The 26,105-nt window shown below is 38.3% G+C and overlaps 1 protein-coding gene across 2 annotated transcripts in view; it reads right to left on the bottom strand.

Moving 5' to 3' along the window:
- The window catches only part of LOC105449998 (GATA-binding factor A-like), a 45,806-nt gene that overhangs the window by 2,374 nt on the left and 17,327 nt on the right, over window positions 1–26,105 (bottom strand). The window contains exons 2-5 of one of the 2 annotated variants that reach the window (XM_011689532.1): window positions 3,013–3,230; window positions 2,658–2,917; window positions 877–1,049; window positions 248–527 (exon numbers count right to left, since the gene is read on the bottom strand). In XM_011689532.1, coding sequence (XP_011687834.1) covers window positions 248–527; window positions 877–1,049; window positions 2,658–2,917; window positions 3,013–3,203 — 904 coding nt within the window. In that variant the 5' untranslated portion in view covers window positions 3,204–3,230. The remainder of the gene's footprint in view (window positions 1–247; window positions 528–876; window positions 1,050–2,657; window positions 2,918–3,012; window positions 3,231–26,105) is intronic. The other variant, XM_011689533.1, reaches the window with a different exon arrangement.

Raw genomic sequence — 26,105 nt, 5'->3', positions numbered from 1 at the left:
TAATAAATAAATATAAAGGAAATTATTTTAATATATTGATATATATGATAAATATAATTTAAAATTAAAAAGCGAATTTTTAAATTGTAAATAATGAGTTGTATAAAATTGAAATTCCTATAAAATTATTGCTTCTTTAGTTTACTTATGTACTAAAATACAAGTTTATTATCTACTTTAGAGTTTAATATTTTTATATTTCGTACATATCTGCACAAGAGAAAAGAGAAATTTAGTATTTACCAACCTGTGGAAGGGGAGGATGTAGTCGAGGCAGTGGTTTCATGGTCTCCCTGGGACGATCTAGCATTCTGCTCTGGGGTCTTTTTCGGTTTTCTTTTTCTTGTTTGTATGCCATCCTTCCGCATGGCTAGCGGCCTATTGACCCCGTGTAATTTGAAGTATAATCCACAAGCGTTGCATACTGGTTCACCCTCGTTGTTGCGCCTCCACAAAGTGGTGGTGCGGGTGCCGCAATTTGTACAGCACAGCCCAAGTCGCCTTGTCGCGGTCTGAAATTCCGACATCTGTCCCATTTGTAACACATGTCAAGACGGCTCAAGTGATGCAAATGCAATTATCGTGAATAGGATATTCTTGTTAGAAAAATCAAACAGATCTCTTTTAAAAGATATTTAATTAATGTTAAAGATGTGAAACAACTTAATATATGAAGGTACTTGTAAATATCTTTGTTAATTTAGTAAAATTTGATGCTAAAAATTATTGTTAAAAATTAAATTCTTTTCGCGAATACAACATCCTATATTACTTTTTCATGGTATAGAAAGGTGGTTTTTCGAAAAATGAATACATATATTACATATATAGGCATACTGGTGAAACATTATTATGATCATTTATGGATGAACTTACCAGGCGTTTTGAGGGCTTGATGAGCGGCCTATTCATGCCATTCATCTTGTGATAAAGTCCGCATGCATTGCAAAGATAATGGCCAGTGCCATCTCTCCGCCAGAGCGGCGTCGATATCGCGCCGCAATTTACGCACTCGCGACCCTCACCGAACTGGAAATCCATCGCGGTGTCTGTAATCATTTTCATATTCGATTGATTAACAAGTTTATTAATTTAACGTTTATTGTCATTTATAGACCAGAGATCGAAGCTAGTACAAATTTTGAAATTAGCAAGAAATTCCAACAATAATGAAATATTATATGATTAAAGATAATTTAAAAACGCTAACAATAAATCGCGAAAAATAAGAGATTTAGATTCTATTTTACATATGACGATGTTAACTTCACTACAAACTTTTCCAAGTTTCTCTTCACGTGTATCACGCGACATTCGTCTTTTATTTTTAATGCTAATTCTACTCGTCACCACGCGTGAATATCCGAGATCTGTTTCATCCGCGCTGAACTGTCGAGATAAGACCGTTCTTTACATCTTATCTAGACGTAACTCGAGGACACCCGTAGCGGGATTTAAAGTTAGTACGGAGCAAAGCATGGCAGAGAATGCGCGACGGACTGTTCCTGCACTCTCCAGAGGAAGCATCCGCCCGCGCTAGCTCTCTGAACCGATTTCCCGTCGGTACGCTGTAAAACACTTGACCGCGGGATCGACCCGGCTCACTTCAAAGACACCGCTATCACTTATCCATCGCACATGGCCCGCCGCGTGCACGGTGGCGAATAGCATCCGCGAAGGAAAGTAGCTTCTTTCTCCTCGTCTCGGCGCAGCGTTTTTCTTCCGAGCAGTGCTGTCACGAAGTCAGCGTTAATCACGAAGTTAAATGCTTCTTTTTACGCACGTTAATACGTTATTTTATTGTCGGGTATCGTCAAAAGAGTCACAACTATACGACACGATGCCCGTGAATAATACCTAACTATAAAATCTTATAAAAAGTTAAATGAGACAATTTCGTCAAGCGGTTGTTATTACTGCGCATGATTCACTTAGAAAGTTTCGATTAGAAAGCCCTCGTCTCTCAGCAACATGAAAATAAAAGATTCACCAGAAGGTTTTAAGTCGCATCGCAGAAACGGTACGTTTAAAAATTCCACGGGTACCTCGCCTCGCGAACTCCATTCGTGATATCGTCTGCGGTTTCGATAAACTAATCGGCACCATAGGAAATTGCATGCCTACATATCTTATCGCCGCGGCGTACGGGTAGTTCCCATAACTTTTGTTTGTTTATCATTGCAACTTCACGCGTGATGCACGCCAACGAAAAGCGATACGAGCACCTCCGTTTTCACGCGCCATCGCGAGTAAAAGTATAGGGCAGAATAGGCGAATGAAATCCAATTACATTAGTGAGATTTTTACGTTGCAGCGAATAAAGAGCATAATATCAATAATTATAATATAACTTAATACAACCACACTGATATAACTAATTAATATTTATCTAGTCAATATTGTTTAATTAAGAAAGAGTTTAGAGTTTGTTCGTTATTCTGATACTTACACTGATAATACTGATTAATTACTTTTTCAAGACGAACATTCCAATTATAACTTTCCTCATTTTCTCTATTTCAGAAATATCAATATTGGTATTATTTAATCGTATCATATTTTATTCCAAGTGCGTATAAGCTATTATTATAGCATCTACTGAAACACTAGCGCAAAAAACTTTTACATCTCGTTCATCAAAAATCACATGTACGAACCATAAGGCGATGCACGTTGAAAGCCGGCGCTGTCGTAAGCGCGCCACGAGGACATCATCGCGACGTTCTGCGCATAGAACGGTGCGGCCGCGGCCGCAGCGAGGGTTGAATGGGGATGCGCCGCATGCGGATGTCCCGCGTGCGGATGGCCAGGCCCAGCGTGCGGACCCATCGCCGCCGCGGTGCCGCTCGTGTGTCCGGCGAGCGCGTGATGCGCCGCATACGTCTCCACTCCGTGTTGCCACGATGCTGTCTTCTCCCTTCAAAGGATCAAGCATATTTTACGTTCAGTTGTAATGCGATTTCAAGCACGTGTGTCGCGCGCGTATCAACGATTTTTCAAAGGTCATTGTACCATGCGGGCGAAGGCGAAGTAGGGAAGGAGTGATATTGCGCCGCCGTGGCTGCAGATGGAATCGCCGGTCTAGACGATGGAACGTAGACGGGTGCCTGGAGCTGTTGCCCGTGTTGCTGCTGCTGCTGTTGAGACTGCTGCTGGTAGTCGGAACTTGCGCCGTACCCGCCACTTCCGCCCCCGTGGAACATCCTCCTCGAGAGCTACCACCGTGGCATCTGTCAAAAATAGAGACATTGAAAATTAATAATACCATCTCCATTTGAATCTACAAAATGCGTATGCACGTTGAATGTTGTTCCCTCGGCGGGTTGTATAAATTCTGTTAACGATTTTAATATCGTAAAATTTTTAATAATGACAATTGTGATTGCGATTCGCATATTTCAATAATTCGTAAATTATAATTAATCATCTTTATAATATACATAAGTATCTATGATGCGAAATTTCCCTTAATTAAAAAAACAAGTCTCTTTAGTCTCTTTAGTCGATGCCGACAATACAAAATATAAGTGCAAAAGCGCAAAGTACGGCGGCAAGTACTTTACGTGCTAAAGGGTTGCCGCCGGCAATCTCATTTTGCTACCATGGAAAGATATATCGTTACGCCGGTAATATGGCAATAATACATCCTACAGCAGATAATGTTAATGATCCCTTTAGAGCCGATAACCGGCCGTGCATATTGAGATCCCGCCGAGCGTCATCATGTTAGACGACGAGCAAATGCGGCATGGGCCGCCCATGAGACCAAGGATCGTGAATAAATGCCAAATCCTGTCATGGTCGCCGTCGGGCCTCTTCTGTCTTGTCTGCCTGTGTAAAGGAACGATTTTGTAGTCGCGGAACTAGAAGTCCTTCGATTTACTCGATCGAGCGTTTTTCAAACTTTGAAGAAAATTTATTACGACTGCAGGCAATGAGAACATTAATCGAAAGGATATTCAGCTTTATCCGCGACGTAAAATACTTTTTGGCTCTGTTTATGTGCGCACTAATAAGTATGTAATATTTTTAACTGTAACATTTTTAAAATTTTGTTGAATGTACATAGATTTTTTGCAAGATTATTACGTGCACAAAATTATTAGAGAATTAATTCCATTTTTTCTAATTTCTCTTATTATTACTTGCAATAGTTGAGACAATTGAACTATAATATGGTAAGTCTTTTGCTTACAATAATTGGCAATTATGGTTGAAAACAATTTCCGCACGTGTGTTGCGCGATTTTATTATGCATTATGCATCTCACAACGACATTTACTAACTATTGCGGCGCGTCAAGAATTTATCTCACGGTATTGTTAGAAACGAAAATAGTATATACGTAGCCCGATACATCGATATCTTTCGTACATCGCGTCCATTTTGGTACGTGAATCCTGTGCCGCCCACACGTCTCATTGTTAGGATACGTATCTCCCTTAGAATAACATGCAGCTTCACCATATCTGGTGGCAACCCATTTGAGCGCTGCAATGCATAGAACGTGGCGCGTTTTGCGCCGCAAAATGTAGAGAAAACAGATATCATCAGCTAAATGTATAAGATATGTTCATGGACATGGGATTCTTGTTTTGACAGAAACAAATGCCTATTTAGTTCTATTTTTTTGTTTCTATTTTATGTATTTTTACGTATACATTTTTCAGTACTTTTGATAATTTATTATCATTCTTAATTAAAGTTGCGAGTTATTAATATTTTAGTAGAAAAAAAATATATACATATACATGACTCTCAAAAAGTCCAAAAACTAAAATATCTCGAAAACGATCAATTTTACCGAAAAATTTGCTTTTTTTAAAAAGTAAATTATGATTAAAAAAAAATGTATCTAACGGTGATAAGAGTTTGACTTTGAGTGGAGTCTGCAAAATCACACAAAAATCAAGTTGAATTTTTTAAATGAAACCGACTATTTTTTATTTACTTTACGAAAAAGTATTTTATTTTGTTACGGAAAGTTGGTATTGTCATAGTGTTCTGAAAAATTCTTGAAATAAGTTACAAGAATATGCAATAAAAAAATGGAAGGTTCGATTTAAGAAATTCAATTGTGCTTTGTATGATCTTACAGACTCCACCTAAAGTCTTATCACCCAAACTCTTATCACCGTTAGATACATTTTTTAAACCCTGTAATTTTATTTCTTACAAATGCAATTTCGCTAGAATTGATCGTTTTCCAGATATTTGAGCGTTTCCAAACTTTTTAAGGGGATCCTGTATATAATTTCAATCTATAATATCTAAGAAAAATAAAAATATATGTTAATATATAATTTTTGCAACATGATTGTATAAATATTGATAAACACAAATATTAGTAAAATTTTAAAATAAATACGAAGAAAACTCAGGCAACGGGAGGTAATAGATATTGAATTCTTACAGGCCTTGCCACCTACAGTTATCCCATTGTCTCGGATTTTTCAAAGAAATCGATCGTAATACCATCATGGTCCTACGAGTCAACCCTCCGCGACGGATGCAGGAATCAGCCTCCGAAAGCGAACAGGTAACATACATTATAGCTTGTACGAAAAAGGAGATATACTGAAATATATTTGCGCAAAAGAAAAAAAGAGAGAAATCGAGAAGTGAGAAAAATTTTGATTTGTATAATATAAAAAGAATTATATTCGCGTACCTTATTCAATTTATTGTTACGTTAAACCGCGAAATACGCGGCGACAGTTTAATCATTGAAATTCAAAATGTAAGCAATCGGAAAATATTCGGTTATAGAATATTTGGTAGTTATTTTACAATACATTGAATATTCTATGGAGAAAATGCTGATGACAAAAGCCTTGGGGTTTATTTTTGTGGTAGATAGTTGCGTACACAAGGTCGCCGTGCTATCATTCACACGGCGACGCTTGAGCAGACAGACGGCGACGTGAATTGCTCCGCATTGTTATTATCGAAACATTTTCTATGAACAATTAACGATTAGCGTTAACTAGTTTCCATAATTCATAAGTACATGACGTATTATTACGAACTATTTGTAAGTAAATATTTTATGGGATTTATATAGCAGCAAAAAAAATTGGAATTTGACGTCGATTTAATTACAATTTTTCCTATCGTTTTCAATTTAAAAACGTGGAGCAGCACACGAATTGTATGAATAATACACAGTAATAATTCACAATAATAATTTAATTAATGGAGAGCCATCACGCATCGATTATTTATTAATAATCAATTTGTGATGTATTGAATAAAAGTTTTGTAAATAATTTCCTTCGGTGGGTACATCTTAATGTAAAATGGGCTCAATTCCTAAAGGATTTATTCCAAAAGAGAAACTATTGTAATTATGTGAGCGCGCGCGATCGGAAGCGCCGTATAAAGTATCGTGCGATCGTAGTTTTTAACAATCACTTCTCTCGGGAGTCGCGTACAAAGTATCACGCGATTATAATGAACTTTTGTTGAAACTGCAACGAACCTTGAAAGAAAGAGGAGATTTGGAAAACAATGGTGGAGCAATTATATATGAGGTGAGAAATTTACTTGCAATATTAATTATTGCTATTATTTGATTATTTTGGGCATTTATTTGAATGATTTAAATAAGAAATTAAAGAAAATGAATATGATTTATGAAATTGTATAAGAGATTATTCACTGAATCCGTTTAGCGCGGAAAATTGAACGCGTCGCGTCGCGTGTCGAGAGTAGGGAGTTGATGAGGGTATACGATGAGAGGAGTCAGAGGAGAGAAAACGGAGAGAAAGAAACGCGCAGGTCTTAAAGAGGGGATTTTGCCGCGTGTACCTTGGCGGGGATCAAATGATAGTCTACGTGTCGGAGAAAGAGAGGTGCTGTTCAACGAATAAAGGCATTGCGAGAGAAAGAGAGAGGCATGGAGACGCGCAGACGCGTCTCCACCTTCATCGCTTGGCTCCGACCGTTGAATCGGAGATACCGATAGCGGCCATCGCGGTCACAAATATACCCCGTGTAGGCGGGACCAAAGTTTTCGTCGCATGTGTGCAGCCGTACACGTGTGCAAGTGAACTCGTGTGCTGATGTAGTGCGCAAGTGAGCGCATGCGACCGCGTTATACGATCTGCCGTATAGCGAAGTGGGTAGTGGTCGATCGGGTCAGAATAGATTTCGGGGCTGTTATAAATGAAAATCCGCTTCTAACTCTTGAAATAAAAAAATAAAAAAAAACAGGATTTGTACAAATTCTGCGAATTATTTGGGTCAAAAATTAATTATGATACCAAACTATTGTTTGTTTCTATCTCGTATAATAATATTATGCACGCAGAAAATGAAATACAAATTCCTCAAAAAAAAGCTAGTAATTTCTTTTGGCTTAAATTAATGTATTTAGAATTTGAATTAATTTTTAATGCGAGATTTACAAAGAAGAAAATAGAAATCCTTTTTTCATAAATAAACAGAAATAATTTTAAACTAATAGAATTTTATTAACGTCGAGAGAGAAATAAAATTAGTCGGAGCATCCTGGCGACAAATTCTAATTCTATTTCTGACATAAAGTCTAAAGTCTTTTAGCTTATTTTCTAAATTATTATAATTTAGAATTAATTGACGTTTAGAGAGAGAATCATAATTTGTTAGTTTATAATTATTGGTTTGAGGAAAAGAGTCTCATTATTCTTCCCTTCATAATTAATTTATTTAATATGGTATTAATGTCACAGACAATTTTTTTTTATGAGTAAAAATGCACATTTTATCAACTTGTCAGTTATTGTCAAAAGCATGGACATTATAAAATGATACGTGACAGTTTATATTCATAATCCTTCATCAGCACTCGAACGGATTCGATTGATAGTGCAATCCGCTATTCTAGCAACTTGAATTTTTTTCTAGTCACTGTATGTATTGCATGCAATATTGACTTTTAATTGGTATTAATGACGTTACATTGCTTGACGAAGCGTAACAAGTGGCAACGCAGCTTATCTCAATTTGCGATAGAAAAACACGTATATCACGCACAGACTATAACAGTAGTAATAAAATTAGCATAACTTATCGACATCAGAGTCATTTTGATATCGCCTGACAACATGTTGGGGAAAAGCGCGCAATTTTACAAACGTGCCCAAATAAATTTATTCTCGTATTTCAACGATGATAAAAATATAAACGAATTTCGTCATCGGCACCGTACTGAAAATATTAGATTGCCCGTGTTCATTATTAAAATAATTTATTACACGTTATTATATAATAGTTTAGTTGATAAAATATTTTATATATATTATACTGACCTATAAACATTATTTACACGTTATATATTCAACAAGTTCTGCGTAAGTTCTGTTGTTTTTATTTCAAACTCTACTATAAATAAGTCACTTGATTCGCGGATCGATATCTAATGAATTTTTTTAAATCACTGTGGCAATTCTCGTCTATACGATGATATAAGAACTGAGATTTTCCAGATATTGATTTTCTGTCGGACATTTTATTATTAACTAAACTACGCGGTATGATCGGCGTGAAAAACCGTAGGCATATGTCACGCGATGAAAACTAATTTATTATTTTGTACATTGCGTGATTTTCTTTCGTACGTTTTTGTCCGTGTTATGATTAACATTGTGGTTAAAAATATATTCCGAGTTAATAGTCGGAAATAATAGTCAGAATAATAGTGAGGTAAACGTGCGTAAAGTAAAATAAAGAGCTTTCAGTTGCTAATTTATCTTCCATAAAAAAAATGGCATTATTTCTGAGTAAAGAGGACAAAATTCTTAAGAATTTTATCCATCAAAGGTTCTTAAGGTAACCGAACAAGTGTTTAAAGACTTATGCATTCAACATATAACTCTATTTGTTGCGTTGTTACAGCAATAAAGATAAAAAAAACAGGCTTTCTTTTTTTGTCGGATATATTTAAGAATACGTTTAAATCTCTCGCAGGTAAATACGCGATTGCGCGAGTTTGTTATATGCACATGCGACGGACTGCAATGTGCGTGCATGCACACGCACATTTATTACATCGATAATAGCGCTGTAATTATATCGGTCGCGAATACAGTATTCTCGTATTATTGCTATTATTAACGTGATTATGATTTACAATACCAGATTAACATTATTTTAATGGGTAATAATCCTGTTCATGACTTACAAATTACACGCCGTTTTAATTTACAAAGTGGTTACCAAACGCGAATGCTTTGCCGACGTTGTTTTGTTCCCACATAATAAAATGTCGTGCACTGTTCACTAATGTAAACTACATATTTATCGGGTAATATGGTTACATTTGTATGACATTTATTGCTGTTATTGTGTCTTGACTCATCTATCGCTTTCTAAAGTAACACTATCCATTAGAAACGTTGGATATATGTATGTATACATTTTGCAAAAATTCATAGCGCGAGCAGGTGGCACAAATGTAAATGAATGAACTAATTTACGTAGATTCTAAATCAATACCATAACATTAACTCTGTAATAAATTATCAGTAAATTAAGTAAAGACGTTGATAAATATATAATTTATGTACATAGAATTTAATGATATATACGCTGAGATAGTAATATGCACATTGATTTTTCTGTTTGATATTGATATCTTATTGATATATATATATATATATATATATATATATATATATCAATAAGATATCAATATCAAACAGTTCTTTTAGCAATCAAACTGTCATTTAACATTCGATATTTATGAAAAAAGAGAGAAAGAATCGAAGCTGCTTCTGTATATATTTATTTGTCGAATAGATATTTTTTACATGACCGGTACTGCTTCATCGCGATGCAAAAAAGCGCGCGTGCAATTAAGCGCAATTACGAACTCCCCGGCCGGCGCGATTGCGGCGTTCTACGGGAGCGATCTCTCTCTAGCGGAGCGGAAAATATCGGATCCTCTAATGGGAACCGGTTGAGAAAATAATCGCGTTTCGATGTTAGGCGGCGGCGGCGGTGGCGGCGGCGCCACATCAACGCGGCGCCGTACTTTTCACGGCCCTCAACGGATCACACGGAATTTAGATGAGAGCCTGGCGAGTTGCGACGAGTTAGAAGGGTCCGACGCCACCATGTCGATGGCACCAGGTATATATCGGTAATGGACACCGATTAAAGGGACCAAATAGAACGTGAGGGACGTGAAAGGCTCCCAGTTTTTTTACGGTAGAAATCCGATGCTGTCCCGACGCAGTTAAATTATGAGGTGTTTAGTATTCTCTCATAAATGAAAAATATGAATATAAAAATATTTTTGGTTTATCAGAAATGACAACATATTTATACTCGTATTACTATAATATAATACATGAAAATAATTAATAATATCAGTTTTTTAAACGCAGCGATATAATCCTTTCATAGCCAGACATGACAAACTTTGCATTAAACTTTATGTGTGGGTTAGATCTTTAATAATTAATTTAAAAGTACAAATAGTTAAGAATGAAATTTGTACACGCGATAAGTACGTAGCGTGCGTATCGACGTGATGTTATGTTTGTGCGTGTGCATTCTCGAGAGCGTGTATGCATCGTAGGGTCAAGCGTCGGCGGCGCTATTTGCGTATGCCGGCCAGACGTCCCGAGCGTGCGATCGAAGAGCTTTAATCCGGCGGCATTCGTGGAAGACGAGTCTCTGACGATTACAACCAAGTACTTTGGTGCATCGGGACTGTTCTCATCCCGAGGACCGGCTGGTGCCGAGGCGCCATGGCGCCGACCGCGTAGAAGGGTTTCCTTGTAGATCCTACACAGTTGCAAGCGCGCACACACGCGCGCGTATCACGCACGTCGCACGACGATCCAGTCCTTTTTTTCTCAATTCCGTGGCGAGGTGACACAGAGGCCCGGTGATGTCTCGAGGCTCTCGTCGTGTTTGAGGGAGCTTATCTTGCCTCCGTGACATTATCGTGGATTATTTGTTACCTTGTGTTAGGCGTAAATGAATATCTTTAACAATTGCGCACGCAACTCAATCTACGGTGTTCATTTGTTCGATGTTTTATTCGCTGAAATTTCGATAGAATAATTACTTTACTTTCAAATTGTATAATTTGAATTTTTGTAGCAATTACGTAGAGAAATAATTTTATGTGGAAAGTAAGCTAGAAACATCTTTGTATCGGTAACTTTTTTATTTTATTCGTGAGTTGACTCTCAAGTTAAGAAATATTTAAATTATTTGTCAACGATATCTAATATCTATAATATCCATATGAATTTTATTCTTCTACGAGTATGCGTGACGTATAAAGATGTGGGAATCGCGTGACACGGTTCCGTAAGTTTGATGTTCAATAAATAAATGGTCCCTTTGAAGAGATTCCAGTCACGATTTATCGATCGTCGTGCCGGCAAATCGTGCCTTAGATGTCACGAATAAACACGTCGAAGCTTCTTAGAATTTAATTTTGGCACGAATACTATATTCTAGCAAAAAATATTACATATAAAAACACGTTTTACATATACACACGAGGTGTAAAATATACAAAAAAGTCTATCTTTTTTTCAAATCTATGAAAAACATTTTATGTATTATAACATATAATATATACTAGCATTACAGACGCGCACACTCTATCAACCTTAGCACACACAACTGTTAAAGGGTACTTTCCATTTAACACAAGTCGACACAAGTAAAGTTTTGTCTTTGTTACTTACTAAATGCTAAGAAGGATAGAATGACGTTTGTATCACTAAATGGAAAGCATCCAAAATATGCCATGACAGCCGCTCATGAGATAACGGCTGCGAGACAATCGGCATCGCGGAAAGACGCGACAACAATACCTTGAAAGATGCGAGTATCGATGCCGTTTTTTAGAAAGAAAATATAATACTGTATAGAATAGAAAGTTATATATATTCACGCACCCAAAAAAATATTCAGTCTTTTAGCGATACTCTCTTGATTTCTAGACGAGTTTCCTCTGATATTCGATCTCAAGAAGATACTCTAAAATGTAGAGGAATATCGGATAATTTTTTATCATAATTTTGATCATGGTACATACATCCACTTTTTTTTATATCTGAATATGTGTTTATATAGAGGAATATGCTTTGTGTAATATTTTTTGTAAGATTTTTCATAGAGGAAATGTTAAGAAGAATTCCCAACTTACAAGTAGAATACTTTTTTTTGGATGCGGCACATTCACGGTCAATCTAACAAATTTACTCACCAACAGACGGCAAACAATCTTTCGATTATACACGTGAACCTTAAATTCTCGATTTAAAAACCGCAGTCAAGGTGATCTGTTGCATATTTCTTTTCTTTGGCATTTCGAAAAAAAAGTAAATATAATTAAAAAGAAAAATTCAGTCGATTGAACCAATAAACTTAGCAGGCTATCTTTCAAACAATTTTTTTCTGCGGCCAAAAGAGGCGCATATATAGCTACCTGATCAAAACGTGATGTTTTTTGAAAAATATATTAAGCATAAGTATTACAAATGATTGAAGTAAATGCATTGATAAATTAAAGTAAAAAACAAGAAAAAGAGTTAAGCTGAAAGGAAATGAGCTTAATAAAATTTAAATGTAATCTCTTTAAATGTATTAAAATTCTTTTAGAAGGAATTTTGTATACATTTTAATAATATATTTTTAAGACATATATATATATATATTATATATATATACACACATATATGTACATCGTAGAAAATTATGAAACGTGAATATGAATAAATAGAAAAATTTTTCTATAAAATTTTTTATGAAATATCAAGACGAAAATGTACGAGAAAAAAGATAACGATCTCATTCTGTTCAATTAACACAATTCCTGAGAAATTATGTGTGAGACGGTGAGAGATATGCGCATCCAATCGCCCTAGGGTGCTTCGGATCTGCCTTTCGGTAACTTGAAACCGTAGATGCAAACACCAGATAAGATCCTCTGAGGGATTGTGGTCCAGTTTCGGCACGTGCCTCTTCTTTTCGAGATCTTATTAGAAACTCGCGACGGCGCAGGTGCTTGTAAAGGTGTGAGCGCATAAATATTAAAACAAGTCACTTAAACATATGTCTTACTTTTTTATATGTATATTACATATATATAATATTCTTCTCTGAATATATTTTTTCATGACAAATCATTGCTTGTTTGGTAAATATTGCTATTACAACAAGACAAGCACTGATTTGTCATGAAAAAAATGTAATATTCAGAGAAGAATATTATATGTATATAACATACATATAAAAGAGTATATACATATATATAATCGATTATAATGCGATTATTTATTTTTCTATTTTATAAAATTCTGAAAGAATTAAATGCATTTTTCAATTCACGCTAAGTATTTCTCGATTGTACAAGCGCTTCTATCACCGGTCCTAAATTTACACCGCGAATGATCCGCGGCGCTTATTGACTTTACGTAGTCAAGCAAGTGCGTATAATTAGCTATAAAGTACGTCATATAACTCGCCGTGCGTACGCATTGGACCATAACAACGATCGGAGTGCACTTATGGTCTAATGTCAATGTTCATTCGACTTAAATGCCTCGGCAAGCTGCTCTCTCATCGTCGTTAGTATAAATCTCCCCGTGAAATAAATTTATTTGCGCTTACGTGCGCCACAACACGGACACGTCGTCTTTCTGTAGGTGTAGAAAGGGGGAAGCGACAAAAGAGAGAAAAAGAGAAATAAAGAGAGAGAGAGAGAGAGAGAGAGGAAGAAGAACGGGAAAGGAGGACGGGCTTCTTGCAACCTGCGCAACGAGAATTTCTGCTACTTCGCGATCCTCTCTATCGCCACGTGGAAAATACCTGATGTTGTCGCGTGCACGTGTATGTGCGTCTATACACGTCACAGCATATTCGATTCGATTGCACGAATTAATCGACACGATGAAAGTATGTTAATATTATAAAGCGTAAATGTATGTACCTAAACATCAAAGAAAGCAAACCGAAAGCAAATGGCCTTTTTGAGACTCAATGTAAATTTCAACATTTCGCGAGCGTGGCGTCGAGTAAAAGGAAATCATTTGTAAATAACGCCATAGACATTGCGCTGTTTGCGTTATCACTAACGCGCTACAGATGTAATATCTACATAAGTGACATAAATTCCAAAAATAGATTTTTTTCATTACTGCGAATCCTTTTTCGATGACATATTGGACGTATCGTCCTTTGTCGTCGTTTCTGCGACTTATCTTTCCCTTCAAACGATTAAAGTGTCGTTCGAATTAGTTGTAAACACTTCAGCGAATCGTCTCTGATTTACTGCTGCGTATATTTCGCTGAAAATAACGATCTCTTTTTATCGCTATTTTTATTGTCCACCGCGCGGAGACACTGGTTGAATTTAGCAGTAAATCTGAAATACGCGCGTGGAAGACGTATATCGTGTGCGCGTTCTTCGGAAAAACCATCGATATCTATAGCCGATGTGGCCGCGAGCGAAATATCACAAAAAAGATAACTCGTGCACCGGTTCTTATCGCACGTGGTTTAGCCTCGACGAACTTATTCGGGACACTGATTTTTTTCAACTCGTATGGTCAGTTTTACTTTGCAAAAATGTATGGAAAACGATAGATGCATCGATCAAACATTGTATAATAATTTGTATTATAGATTGTAGCGAAATATCAATTATTTGAATTTAAAAAATCAAATTTTTTAAAAATGATATCACGCTACGCCATCAACGATTTTTAGTCAGTTCTACCTTGCGAAAAGATTAATCTAGGCATATAAAAAAAAATCTACAAAGGCGTTTCAAAGAAAAATGTTTCGCCTTTCGCACGCTGGCGATGTTAAAGAGCAATAAAATCGAAATCGCTTTTGGCATCTTAGCGACGGCAACCCGGAGGTAAGCCGTAGATACAAAGATTGGCGCCAGGACTTCGGTCGTGCTTCGTTAAGTAATTTGTCGGTCTCGACATTACATGGAACGGACCATCTACCTAGGGAACAACGCTTTCGTCCTTCGCTGAGAGACCGGCGATGCGAGTGGGACGTTGCTGATTTGAGTCATTCGACCGTTATAAATTTCACGTTTCATTAATAGAACCCGAAACAATGTTTAACTTTCTTTTTCGTGAATCAGTGTTAGCGAGAATCTTCGAAAAAAGGAATAAAGCAGTAGAGGAAATACCGAACATTGCTGCTGATTTTGGCTTTGAACATTGGATGAATAGATATGAAGACGATGAATTAATTAGTCAAAGGAAAAAAATTAACCTTTGTAGGACATTTACGATTTACATAAACGGTTGAACGTTGCATCGACGCGTTGCAGGAAAATACATATATATCGTATGCTGTTATAGAAGTAGCGCACGTTACTTTATATGTCCGTAAAGAGAGTGCAGTCGGATTCCCGGGTATGCATGCCTATCCGATGCCGCATGCCCGGCACGTTATTACCCAATTATTATTCAATGGTACGACAATCCGCGTAGCTGTTGCTGGTGCATTACTGTAAGCTTCGCAGAACCAGCTAACCGACGTAAAATTTCGCGCACGGTTAGTATAAAACCAGTGAGCCAAGGAGCAAATGGGCAAGCAAATAAATAGGTAGACGCTTATATGAGGAGCTCCGATCTCTCTCTCTCTCTCTCTCTCTCTCTCTTTCTCTCTCTCTCGTCCCTTCTCCCCTTACTTGCATCGTTGTTAGTTATGCGCGCCGACTTTTCGCGCGTCCGGAATAAATGAGATCTCAATCGCACGGAATAACGACGCGAACTCGTAAGTACGGAAACCGGATGAGCCGCGACGAGCGAGTAACATGTGCGTACGTGCGTGCACGCGTGCGATGGAAATCGAGCGCCTCGTATGCTTCTTCTCATTTCTGTTCGTATCCGTCTCTAGATGCTATTGTCTATCTCTTTTCTTATGTTACGTTTTCACGATTTGGATCGCTTAATTTTTTAATGATATTCTTTAATGATATTCAGATGCACACACATTTCTGCAAAAATGTAAAACAACGCGTTGCTCAATATATACGGGTAAATACTTTATATACTTTAGTATTTCACGCGGGAATTCTTTTATACACAATTTAATGTTTTAGATTAATTATTTCAAAATTTTTTATCAAGAATTTAGTGCATAAATTTCTATAACATTGAATATCCTAAGGTTGAAAAACGTAAAAAATATTTTGAATATGATTCGCGACAGACAGAACTTGTCGAAGCGATCGAATTTTTTACATGAATTTTGTCTGAATTCACGTAACCTTCTTATGAAGATAAAAAGAAAGCGTTCATTCGCACATTCGGACACCCGGTTTACCTACTTATGTCTACTACTTTATATGAAACATACAGTCGATTCAATTCGCGAAGAATTCTTCGAGCGGGTGGCGAGACCCGATTGCAAAAAAGAGGAAAGGAAAAGAAAAAGAAAGAAAGTAGTGAATGCGAAGTGAGTAGATCGACAAAGAGAAAAAAACTCCGAGAGGACTCGCTTGGTTCGTACCGGATGCACTGATCACGGTCGCCTTTCATCTGTTCACTGCTACAACTCGATCGCAAATTGAAATTTTAATGAAATCGTCGCAGACAAAAGCAGACAAAAGCAGACAAAAGTCGCGACATCCAAGTCTGGAAATATGCACCTTGCACTTATTTCCGATGAACAAGATATTGAAACTAATTACGTCGAATTACGCATGATTCCTTTCTTTTTTTTTTCGCGAATTTGCAGCGACCAAAGTTGGTGGTCAATTTAGTGGTCAATTACTCCAAATGGTTAGAAATTATCTGCAGCGAAAGAGGATGAAAAAAATCAGAGAATCGTTTAAATCATAGAAGTTAATTAATGTTGGAAGAATTGATCGGAAGAAGGGGTGAATAGATGCCAGATCGCTCATCCGGAGATGATTATATCTAATTAGGATATATCACCTTCTGCATATGTATGCGAAATGTCGATGACTTTTGATAAATCGGAACCACCGGCGATTACATAGCGTACCTATTAATACATTTAACTAGATCGTGAATTACACGCCGAGTCCCTTTTGCATACCAGGCGCACGATTACAAACACGTCTAGCGACTTCGTTATCGTAATTTCGAGAGTTTTCCCACGTGATTACCGATATATTTATACCGACACATTTATCACGTCGCACGATCCCGCTTTTCGTATTAATCGTTGAAACTCGTAGAATGTTACACGGAAATTGATTCCGCGCATGACGACTTTATATGGCAAATACGACGAAAATCCTAAATAAATGTAGAAGAATCGAGAAAATATAAATTTAATGTAATATTGCGCACGAATATATTATGATAAGTAAATGTTTTATATATGTACGTTATACTTGTAATCGAGATCTTTGTACGAAATTCGTCAAAAATTTCGGAAATTTGCATCATTCTCGAGTTGCCAGGTATTTAAATAAGACGGTGCTTGCTCGCTCGTGGATACATTATGTGTTATGAGTATATTGCAAAATCCGAAGGAGTAAAATCAAACGCCCGCAGCGAGGAGACATGGGCACGCGCATGTGGGTATTTTGATATAGCACGAGCATGGTTCTCTAATGCTGCTTAAATATTTATGAATTACATCGTGAATTACATCGCCTTACAGATTCCTATTTTTTTTTTGCGCGCGCGAATCAAGAGCCCGAAGACCAGGAAGCGCGACCTCTCTCACTCTTTACGTGGTACCCCTGCTATTCACTCGAATGCTGCGCGGGGAAGATTTATGCATCCACCCGACATTCACGCAGGTGCGGTACTCGCGAATATAAGTAGTTGTGCACGGCAATGGATGTGCGTTGCTCGTCTTGGTGCGTTAATAGAAATCTAATAACTATTTGAAACCGCTTTCCAAGATTTCCGTGCCGGATAACGGGTAAATCGCTAAAAAGGCTGCGAATTAAGGCAGAGTACCGATATACACATAGGTATATGTAGCACGCCCGGAATCGGTCCGGAGTGCTGCTACATGCGACTTCTCCATACCGCTTCTTTCGTATTCGCGTAAAAGTATCGTAACGGACATGATTCCGGGTCGACGTAGTCGTCGTCACCGCGTCGTCGCCGTCATCGTCATCGTCGCTGTTTTCGTTTCGCTCGATTAGTAGGCGTTGGATTCTTCGTTCGCGATTGAGACGACTGCTTGCTTGGCTCTGCCTGCCTGCATATGTCGTTGTCGTCGAGATACACGCGACAGTTGTCCTTTTATTCGGATTATCGCATACTCTCGTGCTGCGCGAATCTCGTGGGCGGATGATTTGAACGCGCGTTACAGCTGACGTTGAGGATATTGAACTCTAAACGTGACAAACTCGAGGGAGTGGAAAAAATAAGAATTGTTATAATAAAAATATATCCAACTTTTAACTTTTTTTAAGCTTCTGAAAATGTTTAAGAAATAAGTTGTTCTATATATCTTTATTTTAATTCACTTGTTACTTGAATTTATCATAAAAAGATGGTTATTCTAATTTATGGTTTTGTAAAAATGACGCCATCAGGCTAACCGATAAATCAATGTGGCTCGAAGCAATTTTCTGTCAGAGGTATTTGATCGCGATGGGGAACGACTCTCGTTGAAACTTCCGGTTTTAGCCTGGAACATGACTTTCCAATAAGGTCGATGGCGCGGCAGACGGCTGTTACTGGCATCTGCAGCCGGTATATACCTTGGAGACGCCGCGCCGATTCGAGGCGATACACAGCCTGCCAGGTAAGAGCAGAGCCAGGCTCGTGACGCATCATGCGCGCTTATCTACACGCAATATCTGAACGTCCATCCATGCGGCACCATCCGACACCGACGGACGACGGGACGGGAATTCGTCGTAGGGCCGATCTTGAGACCGATTAGATACGGAGAACGCACGACCGGAAGTACACTAACACTTTAGTCAAATGACCGATGTTGATTGACGGACTCGTAATATCGGATTATTGAAGAATGTAACTTTGCAATCAACTATTATTTTATACAAAAATAAATCTAGTAACATCTAAATAAATTACACTTAATTTAAAAAATATTTAATTAAAAATTGTAAATGTTCAAAACATTTTATTAAAAAATTTACTTATACTCTAAGCAAACAAAATTTAAGAATCACCAATATGTGCAGTTTTTTCTATTTTCAACTTATAAATTAATATTAATATCAAAAAGTGAGCAATAGAGTTATGATTATACGCCATTTTAGCGATGTAGGCGTTCCATTTGATCTCTGAAAAAAGTCACATTCTATTGTGTGAGCCGACCTTGTCATTAGTTCCCCCATCAACGTTGCGTGTTTCCGATATAGCAGGGAATATTCGGTTATGGCGTTCCAGGCGCCATTGCAGCAATCATTAGGATTCCATAGGCAGCATAATTCTCAGTTAATGAAATTTTATTTCATCTGTATATTAAAATGCTTCCTCTGCTATGGTACGTTTGTCGAAAGTATCTTCGTTTATTTTCGCATCAAGCTAAAACTTTGATTTTGAATTATGATTGTTTTGTTAGAAATATCCAGGAATTCTCTGTCTCTTTCTTTTTTTCTCACTCATATCTACAGATTCAAAAAGTAAAATTTTATTAGTCGCTACACAGCTGTATTATGTTATAATTATATGAATAAATTAAATAAGGAGTTTGCAATTTAAATCTGCTCTCGAAACAATGACTCTATCCGAAGAAATTTAATATCTTTATTTATAAATTAGGATCTAGTGATGAACTCTGTTTGATCTACTGATGAACGTTGCAATCGTTATTCGAATAATAACAGTAATAACTACATTTTGTTAAAGATATCGCATACAGTGCAGGGTTCTCTGCAGAATTTACGTGAAGGAGCGCAGAGGTATAGAATATCTATATAGAAGTGATGTAGAATTATCTGTAATCATGTGGCTTCACTCATATTAATCATTCGCGCATCGTGACGCGATGCAAACTTTAATAAACGCAACTAATCAGAATGGCTGTCTTTCGACGCCGCCACGCGAAACACACCTGTGTGTTTTACCAAACGCGTTCAGCGTGTAAGTATGCGTGCCGCTACCGTACGCACTATCGCGATAACCTGGATTTATTATATGTGGGTTAATATAGCTGACTTGATTGAATGCATCGTGAGCAGTTCCGTTCAAACTTGCACGTATACATGATCGAACGATTGCATATTAACGCACAATTAATATGTCTGTCTGGCAATATGAAAAGAATGATTCGGTATGCATAAATCGCGATGTGAATGAATATAAAATTATATTATAATACTAATTAATTAATCGGCAATAGCCATAATACTTTTGTTCTTGTTACATTGCTTAATTGATTAAAAGCTACATTTAACTCGCGTGTCGTCTTTAATTACGTATAGAAATTATAATTGTGAGTATTTTCAAGATGCAAATTATTGCGAGAGGGGTGTTTGACCGGAAATGAGCATCGCTGCAAAATCGAGGATAAGTGTAATTATAATATAAAATTCGCCGCGATACATCGCGTTGCCGCCTTGCGTTCCATCGCGATTTCCTGCCCGCTTCCTTCGGGAACGCATCACTCACCACCGCCGTACAGATGTTCTCAATTTTGTCTTACTCCTTTTTCTAAAATATTAACTATATAAATATATTTATGGTACGACAATTAATATCCAATACTATTTGCTAAATGCAGGATTATTAAAATAAGAATTGCTAGCATAACCGACTCGATCAAAAATGACAGTTTCAAAATTTTTAAGAGTTATTTTTAAAAAGCGGAGATTGTATTGTAAAACTTGATATTTTTTCAAATAGGTTTTTATGAAGCAACTTTGAAATACTTTTATTTTTCAGTTCTAAAAGACCCTCTTTGAAATCAATGTTTTCATAGCTTGTAAGCCACGTGAGAATCACTGTTAACTCATAGGCAGGTCGTGTCTTTATACTTTTTGACTGTCTCTCGATCAACAGGCTCCTCCAACTCGGAACCTTCCACTCACAATTTGCCGCGTGACACTCGGCGCAGCCGAATATACGATTTGCATTAACTAAAAGCGCCGAAAAAGTTGGCGACGATCGCGCTGCCATTGCCGCAAAATCTTGTTCGCCGGTTGTCCGGTTTGATGAAATATTATTGCACCTCATGTTATATCGATCTGCACGTCTGTTGTGACTGTGGTCCATCGAAAAACAGAGCGAAGCGAGACTTGACGGTGGCGCGTACGTGAGCACACGTACGCACACACACACATTCGGAAGCCAAAAAACATATGGGAACGAGGGCAAGAACGAGGGTCCCAAGCCTCGTAAAAATTCACTTAGCTCCATCGAATTATCTGGCCGACATCTCATTCATTAAGCTCCATTTGCACCGGGGACAGTGCCTTCCGTCCTCGCAGCCCATAAATGCACTACATTTTTAATGCACGGATGCATATGGAACACGATATGATTGATGTGTTTGTAAAATGTATACAAAAAGTCAGAAGTTGAACTCATCTCAATAAGAGTATCGTGCAGGTATAAAAAGTATGTGACTTTTTGGACTCGAGAAATTAAACGTAAGCTTAGGATGGGAGATCCGAGACAAATAAGCATATTAACGTTCTCCAAAAAGAGACATTGTAAAAACTCGAGTGTTTCGAGATAGTAATAAAGTGAAGACGAATAATGCACAGCGCATAGAGCACATCGGCGTGCAAGGTGCTTTCACGGGCGGACACGCGCGATAACACGCTCGGCAATTCGCGAGTGAGTAGAACTGAAACGAGGCGCGACACTACGATACACTATATTATTCTCTTAATCCCCGTAGTATCTTAATTATTGAATTTATTAAAGCGCGACGTAATCCCGGCGAGCCGGTATTATAATCCTGTGAAACTCGCGCAGTAATATGGTCACGCCCGAGCGCAAGTGAGCGAGTCCAGCGAGGCAGCGCTCGCTCGCTCGCTCGCTCGCTCGCGAGAAGTTAATTAGAAAACAAACAGAAAATTAACACGAACCCGGCAGCGCGAATCCCTCCGTCGGACGGCCGTTACTCGCGATTTATCGTAACCCGTCGTGGATCTGGTCTCGGCGGTGACCGGTTTGCGTACATACATCGGTCGCTCGACTTGATCGACGATCGAAAATCGCCAATCGGCCGATCTCGAATGAATCCGTTTCTCTCATGCGACTGATCCACAGGAAAGGCCCAAGAATATATGGCGAATCCTCGGAGTTTAAAAACTTCGATTCACTTTTCAGCAGAAATTCAATCCTCAATGATATAACGAATACGGAAAAAGTTATGACCGATGTTTGTTATTGCGCCTTTATTAAAAAGACAGAGATTATTTTTTATATAATTAAGAATTATATTTGGAATCGTTAAAGAGATTTTATTCTCTTTACTTTTACGATATGTAACTTGAAAAACTTTATGACATTTCTGAATGGAACTTCTGAATGAACATTTCGTTTCAGAGAGATTCTACCTGAAACAATTTCAGATTTCTAGGAATTCTACGTTTTATTAGTTCCCGCTCTACAGATCCACTCCTGGAAAGCCTGCGCCTCTTCCGCGACGAGGGACAAACCAGTTTCGTCGTCGACGATGACGACGAAGAAGTGGAAACTGGCAAAAGAGAACGATCGCGGAAAAGCACGAAGAAATCATGAAATATCGTTTGATCGCGCGCGGATGTTTAACCCGTTAACGTGTATGGGGCGTTAATCGATCGTGCCTTCTTGGGATTTCTTTTCCAGTCTGGAGCAGTTGGCGTTAACTGCACGCACGAGACACTGTGCAGTTATGTGCACAGGTTTTCAAAAAGTCGATACTTACGACCGACCGGACTGCGAAAATCTTTGCCGACCGTTAATCTTGATTTATGATAAGCGCGACCGCGATCTGGTCCACGACCGATCGCGCTGCTATAATTGGATTGTACGCAGGATGCGAGACCGACGCTACCGGCGCGAACCGCCGGCCGTTTTCCTTCTTTTTGGCTAGACGGAGGAAACGTCTGCGAATGCTCGGAATAGCAATTACATGATTTGAAAAAGCAAAAATAGATTTATGATATTACTATTCCAGCGCGAATGTTATATTTCTCATCTTTGCTATGGTTTTTTTTTTTAGCGAAATACATTTGAACTTTGACGACAGATATACCTTGAATATATCTAAGGTGAATTTCTTTCAGGAAAAAATCTCGAAACATTCGTTGCATTCATAAAATATTTCAGCAGCGAATCTATCTATACGATTTCAATAAGCATTTTAGGTATTTTAGTTGCAAGTCATTAATTTATACTATAATTATGGATTTACTATCACAAACAGAACTGCTCCGTAGATAAGAACTTGATAAATGATCGTTATATTAAACAAATTAATTGTATAGAATTGCATGTAGCAATTAACGTGTCGTGTTATACGTTGTATTAATACGTCTATTCGATCATTTACCATTGTCCGTATATCAATTGAGTTAAACGATTCCAGATTTATGATGCAGAAGCCGTTCAAACATTCTTATCTGCATATCATACGTCTGCATATCATATCAACGTCATTAGCATATCTCGTAACATTATCGTATTTCTCACCAGCCTGTAAATATTAAGAAATGTGCTCCCGCCTCTGAAAACGCGGAAACCGTTTTGAAGGATTTTCTTTTTCCCTTCTTTCTACTAATATCCAGTGGGTATATGAAATCAAGTCCACCCACTGCTGTCTCCTTCTCATCTTTTTTCATATTATAATTCCATGGTTCGTTATCGTCATTAATAGATTACACGCTCCGTTCGTGAGTAGAACGAGTAAATCTTAATTAGGTGTCAGTTGCGCTGTTTGCGACAAACAGAGAAAATTAAGCGGCCGAGCCCGTTAGCCAGTCAACTGCATAATGCATACATATGCGTATGATTCGAGAGAAAGAGAAGCGAAGACCGGTCGAGACTATACCGATCGTTTGCGAACGATTCGGAAGGCGCCAAGAGTGCTTTCGACCAATGTTCACTTTGAGCGATCTTATAAAGCAACGATGTATAATATAGGTGCGTTTGCATCCTGTAATGTATAATAGTATCTACCAAATATTCAACCGAATAATCAGATCGTGAAGCGCGTACACGCGTGCATCTTGCACGGTGCCGGAACCGGTCCTGACGTGAGATTCCGAGGTGCGTGTGGCGGGAAAGTAATCCTCCTGCTTAATTAGGACGATCGATTTTTGCCCCAAACGTTCTTTGGGTGATTTTCGCGGCAGAGATTTTCTTTAAAAAACAAAAGCGAAAGATATCAAAATTTCTGGATCGAAACATGAATTTAACTTAAAAGAATAAGCGATATATATTACTATATAAAAATGTTACACTTAACATTTTTACAGTAATGCATCATTCCTTAACATTTTTTAAGTGTTTTTGCGCAAATAGGTATAAACGAATTTATACTAGCAGACCTGTATACCAAGTAGTCGTACCAGTTAGTAGCTAGGTCGCCGAGACTTACTCGATACGAAGTCTGCGAAAATGTTTAACGATATTAAGCAAGCGCAAAAGTAATCGCGTCTTCTGTTCTAAGTAACGGCGGAGATTTCGCCGTTTTTCACTGCGGCGACTCGTTATTCGCGGTATTTACTTTGCCGAGACGTATTTATAACGCACGGTCGCGATAAGTGGTTTTTCCATTTTTTTTTCTGTCTTTTTCCAACCGCGATCTAAACCGGTCAAGCACCAGATCGGCAGCGACCGCGGCATAAATCGCGGATATGGCGAGTAAGAAGATCCGCGGACGGCGCGCGACGATACTTTTCCCTTTATCATCCAATTAACGATAAGGCTCCATTACGTTTATTCGCCCCGGCGGACGATTATTATTGCGTCCCAACCAGGACGTTACGATTATTGTGCCTGGTAGATACGACCGCGATTTTATCGGCTGGTTCGTACGATATCCGCGCAGCTAATCTGCAAAGTAGTTAAACCGTCCGATGCGCGACTTTGATAAGACCGCCTTGCTCTCTCTTCCTTCCTCTTTCTCTCTCTTCCTCTCTCTCTCTCTCTCTTTCTCCTTCCGTTTTTCTCTTTTTTAATTATCGCGCGATAACTTCATCTTGGTCGGCGGACGCGCGTTGCGCTCGTAAGAATGTAATAGTATCTACGGAGCATAAGCTACGTGTTTAAATAAGAGATGTAAGACTACGCTACAAAGAAAAGTGAAAAAGATGGCCGATTGGAATACGTGAGAAAAATAGAGTTTAGTTATTTTCGATAATAATGAGTAGAGGAGAGATTCATGCGTTGGAGGAGATTAAGCATGGCGCGGCCGTGCATTCGCTACTAACATCCGGCTGCGCGAGCATCGAGATGCATTTTCCTTGGCTGACACGCGCGCACGATTAACACGCTATATTTGCTACGCGGTAAAAGTAATTGCGGTCGCTTCGAGCGATCGTTCGTAATAAGCGGTTGGTCGACTTACGTCCCGATGGAGATTAATTACATCACGACGAACGACAGTTGATATATTGAAACAAATTGACATAATCGTGACCTCGTGATAATTTTTATAATCATAGCGGTTATGGAAAATGCACCTCTCCGAGGCAACGCGTTTAATTCCAATTAGTCCATTAGCACATTATTTCCAATTAATCCAAAAATTTCTTTGCTTTACATCAAGAAACGATTAGGTGTTATTTTTTACGAATAATGGCGCCTGTTTCAATCATGAAGAAGAGTTCTCTCACTGAATCCTTCTCTCTGCAGTTGCAGGTTTTTTATTTTACTCACGCATACTAATGGTCAATAAGTAGTTTCGTTTACTGGCTCGTACAAAAATAAATTTTCTCATAACAACTTGCAACTTCTCGCAACTGACGATTGCCGCAGTGCCCTATTCCATCGTGTTATTCCCGGGATATCAAGCTACCGAAGGAAGTTCTATCGGACCGCATGCAGAGAGTCGGCGTCTTGCTTGAATGCATTCGATTGCAGTCACTGCAGCAGCAACGGCGGTGGCGGCGGTGGCGGCGGTGGCGGCGGCGGCGGCGGCGGCGGCGGCGGCGGCGGCGGCAGCGGGACACCTCTCGACCGTATAACGTTGCATCGCGCGCATTGGATCGCGTGTCGATT

Source organism: Wasmannia auropunctata, unplaced genomic scaffold (genome assembly GCF_000956235.1).
Source record: "Wasmannia auropunctata unplaced genomic scaffold, wasmannia.A_1.0 LD336069.1, whole genome shotgun sequence".
NCBI lineage: Eukaryota > Metazoa > Arthropoda > Insecta > Hymenoptera > Formicidae > Wasmannia > Wasmannia auropunctata.
This window is presented reverse-complemented; position numbering and strand designations above follow the sequence as displayed.